Source organism: Chlorocebus sabaeus, chromosome 21 (assembly GCF_047675955.1).
Source record: "Chlorocebus sabaeus isolate Y175 chromosome 21, mChlSab1.0.hap1, whole genome shotgun sequence".
NCBI classification, from domain to species: domain Eukaryota; kingdom Metazoa; phylum Chordata; class Mammalia; order Primates; family Cercopithecidae; genus Chlorocebus; species Chlorocebus sabaeus.
Window position 1 is genome coordinate 43745020 of NC_132924.1, and position 4225 is coordinate 43749244.

The 4225-nt window shown below is 37.3% G+C and overlaps 1 protein-coding gene across 1 annotated transcript; it reads left to right on the plus strand.

Annotated features, from left to right (window-relative positions):
- Positions 1–2577: 2577 nt before the first annotated feature.
- Positions 2578–3846, plus strand: PRPS1L1 (phosphoribosyl pyrophosphate synthetase 1 like 1). The gene has a single exon (XM_007981961.3). The coding sequence runs from the start codon at positions 2838–2840 to the stop codon at positions 3792–3794; it is 957 nt and encodes a 318-aa protein (XP_007980152.1). The 5' UTR covers positions 2578–2837; the 3' UTR covers positions 3795–3846.
- The last annotated feature ends 379 nt before the right edge of the window (positions 3847–4225 follow it).

The following is a 4225-nucleotide window of genomic DNA, read 5'->3' on the forward strand; positions in this document are numbered from 1 at the left end:
GATGACATTTAAATATGCTTGCCTTGGGAAAGAGAAAGATAAGGCATTGTCTCTATATCACAATTTTGTTTCCAGAGTAATTTAAGAAACAATGTCCTTAATAGAAGGTGCTATTCAATAGGCATCATTCCTACCTGTAACTTGTGAAAAGCAGTCAATGATAAAACAGATGTCCCTCTCAACCTACAGAGACCAAAGTAAACAGACTCTAAATCCCCTTGCAATAGACCAGGTAGGTAACAGAAATGTCAGAATAACAAAGCTACTTCCCTGACACTACTAATGGTTCATTTCTTTCTGGAAAGGTTTTTTTTTTTTTTTTTTAAGCAAACAACTTTCCAGTCTCGTGTTTGGAATTTTGTTCTTTATTGTAGTTGCTTGGTAAAAAAGAAAAAAATTATGCAAATATTTTGTAGTACTTTTAAATTTTTCCTTTGTTCTGATAAATCTCAAAGAAAAGGCTTAAAAGTGTATAGTTGATACCGCCCTACTTGGAAATTCAGGAATCCCACATTTTAATCCACACTCTGCCTCTATTTAGCTGATAGATCCCAGGCAGGTTGCTTCATTTCTCTGAGCCTTAGTTCCCTGTCTGTGAATTGCAATATCAGACTAGGTGGTCTCTAAGGCCATATCTATCTTTAACATTTTATGACTGTAGACAAATTTCTGGAACTATAACATATAGCAACAGCTAGAGCTTGAAACAAAAATAGCAACAAGACAAAAATTTCTCCTCCTTAACACCTCAAGGAAAATGCAATCATGTATGGGTTTTAAATGTTTACATTAGCATTTAATCCTATTTAGGTAATATTAAACCTGTTTAGAATCTGTTTTGTTTTCTTAGAAAAACTGAAAAATGTGTGACACACTGAGAATAGTAAGAGAAACATAAATTGAAACTACAAATACTTTTTAGTGCTTCTAAATTAAGCCGAGGGATTTTCTTTAGAAATCACTTTATGTAGTCTGGCTAAGGGTGAGAATTATGTGGTATAGGTAGGTCTGTTGATTTTTTTATGTTTTTGATAAAAAGAACACAAATGAAGAGTTATAGACAGAAATGGGCTGGCATACACTGTCAACCAGGAAGAGACTGAACCAGGGAGAAAAGCATGTTGATGTCAGGAGAGAGGTGATTGGATCAGCAGCAAATCATTTTGGTGTAATATTTAAAACATAGCTGTTTATTTGAGTTTATAATGATACCTCATTCAATATATAAAACTACCTTTTTATAGCTAACTAATGTTTTTCACAGACATTGTTACCCATCTTTGTTGCCTACCCCGTTTCTTATCCAATTTCTGAGCTTATCCTATTCATGAACCCAACACATTAAGGAAGCCCAGAAGTGTGGTGAGAAAATCTATTAAATTATTTGGTTATTTTACAATATGAAAAAAATGATGATTTGGTTTAGGCTAAATGAAAACATCCTGGTATCCAAATGTCAGGCACACAATTAGCAAGATATAAATGGTTGATCTGTATCTGATGCCTCCATTATTTTTATGAAATTATTGGCATCTATGGTCCTTTCTACCTTCTTCCTCACTATCTCCAGCCCCAATACACCATGGAAGCTGTATGCTTAAAATTTGCTAACAAACATTTAATTACCAAATATATTTTGTTCATCTTTTTTATTATAAAAGTAATAAATGTTCAAATGCCACACTGACAACAGTAAAATATAACAGTCCTCCTTCATTCTCAGCTCTCACAACCTACTCCCCTCTCCAAAGGTAATTATTATAAAGAGGACTTCCATGCTACTTGGATGCTTTCAGTATCACATAATCTTAAATACATAAACATAATACTATGCATATTTTTGTGACTGACTTTGTACCTTTAGAAAAATACCTAGGAGATATTTCCACATGATTACACTTAATCTGTTTGATGGTTGCATATGTATACACCATTAATTATTTGGTAATTTACCTATTGATGAACATTTGTTGGTTTCCAGATTTTCCTTTTATAAACAATTCTAGGGCAATTACTGTTTGTCATGCACCATTTTTATGCCCTAGAAGTAGTATAATACCTGATATATAGGAGGTGTTCACAAAATATTTATTGAATGAATGAATACAGCAACACTACTATGTAGCCATATATATTTGGGGTGCTTGTGAAAATTTCTCTGAAATAGATTCCTAGAAGTATACATGATGAGTCAAAGCTTATGTGCAAAATTAGCCATGCAAAACCTACATATTTATACATTCCATCCAAACAGAAGACCTTATCCATCTTAACATTTTGACTACTTGATGTGTGAAAATAGCGTTTTCTTGATTACCTCAATTGTTTCACATTTCTTAACCATTTTTTTTTTTTTTTACTGTGATTGCCTACTTATGCCATTTTTCAACTTTCTATTTTATTGTCTTTTTCTCACTTCATTGGGGAAATTCTTTCTAAAATAATCCTTTGCGTATACTTTAGTAGGTAATTTTCCTTTTAAACTTGGGTTTTGCTTTGTAGAATTTTTATGTTTTTATGCATTCAAATTTGTTTAAATAGCCCTAGGAAACTAATACTGGTGCCAATAGAAAAAAAAATTCCATACAGTATAAGTTCTTGATTATTTAGTTTAAAAGTGTGAAGTGGGAGATGGCAAGCAAAAGTGTGAAGTGGGAGGTGGCAAGCAGGAATTTTTTCAAAAGTCCCAGGGTCAATTTGGGACCACGCGCCGCAAGGGGGAAGGGACTCTAACGGTTGAGTAACAACCGGAAGCCGTTAGAGTCTGTACTTCACTTCCGTTCCAGTCTCAGCAGCAGCTGGATCGCTCGACAGACTGCCTCTGGTAGTTGGCCAGGATGCCGAATATCAAAATCTTCAGCGGCAGCTCCCACCAGGACTTATCCCAGAAAATAGCCGACCGCCTGGGCCTGGAGCTAGGCAAGGTGGTGACTAAGAAATTCAGCAACCAGGAGACCTGCGTGGAAATTGATGAGAGTGTGCGTGGAGAGGATGTCTACATCGTTCAGAGTGGTTGTGGCGAAATCAACGACAGTCTAATGGAGCTTTTGATCATGATTAATGCCTGCAAGATTGCTTCAGCTAGCCGAGTTACTGCAGTCATCCCATGCTTCCCTTATGCCCGACAGGATAAGAAGGATAAGAGCCGGGCCCCAATCTCTGCCAAGCTTGTTGCAAATATGTTGTCTATAGCAGGTGCGGATCATATCATCACCATGGACCTACATGCTTCTCAAATTCAGGGCTTTTTTGATATCCCAGTAGACAACTTGTATGCAGAGCCAACTGTCCTGAAGTGGATAAGGGAGAATATCTCTGAGTGGAAGAACTGCACTATTGTCTCGCCAGATGCTGGTGGAGCTAAGAGAGTGACCTCCATTGCAGACCAGTTGAATGTGGACTTTGCTTTGATTCATAAAGAACGGAAGAAGGCCAATGAAGTGGACTGCATGGTGCTAGTGGGAGATGTGAATGATCGTGTGGCTATCCTTGTAGATGACATGGCAGACACTTGTGGTACAATCTGCCTCGCGGCTGACAAACTTCTCTCAGCTGGAGCCACCAGAGTTTATGCTATCTTGACTCATGGAATCTTTTCTGGCCCAGCCATTTCTCGCATCAACACTGCATGCTTTGAAGCAGTGGTAGTCACCAATACCATACCTCAAGAGGATAAGATGAAGCACTGCTCCAAAATACGAGTAATTGACATCTCCATGATCCTTGCAGAAGCCATAAGGAGAACTCATAATGGGGAATCTGTTTCCTACCTGTTCAGCCATGTTCCTTTATAACAGAATAACTTCTAGGTTATGCTATTTTAAAATAAAATAAGATTAATAAAAATAAATCTTGCCTTTATTTTTTCTTAGGTTTGAGTGAAAGTTCAGCAGAAGAGTCACAGCTTGCTCCAGTGTAACTTTCTACATCCCACATCAGGTATATAAGAGTTTACCTTAAATTAGGAAAAAACAGGTTAAGAATAATCACTAGGATTTCCTGGCTGGGTTGTCTCATCTGGCTTTTTTGATGATTTTGTGAGCCCAGCAGCTTTAACTATAGCCCTTCTGCTGCAAGATGTCAGACGTTTGAGGGTGTTTTGTAGAGGTATTTGAAAGTGATTGGAAAACTTACGTGTGAATGCTTCAGAGTTTTCTTTTTTCAGAACAACTAGCAATAAAGCCACCCAATCTACCCCCTGGCCCCAACCCCCGCTTTGTGTCAC

Bases quoted from the DNA above. Each gene is read 5' to 3' on its own strand.
- PRPS1L1 (XM_007981961.3), top strand. From the start codon at position 2,838: ATGCCGAATATCAAAATCTTCAGCGGCAGCTCCCACCAGGACTTATCC.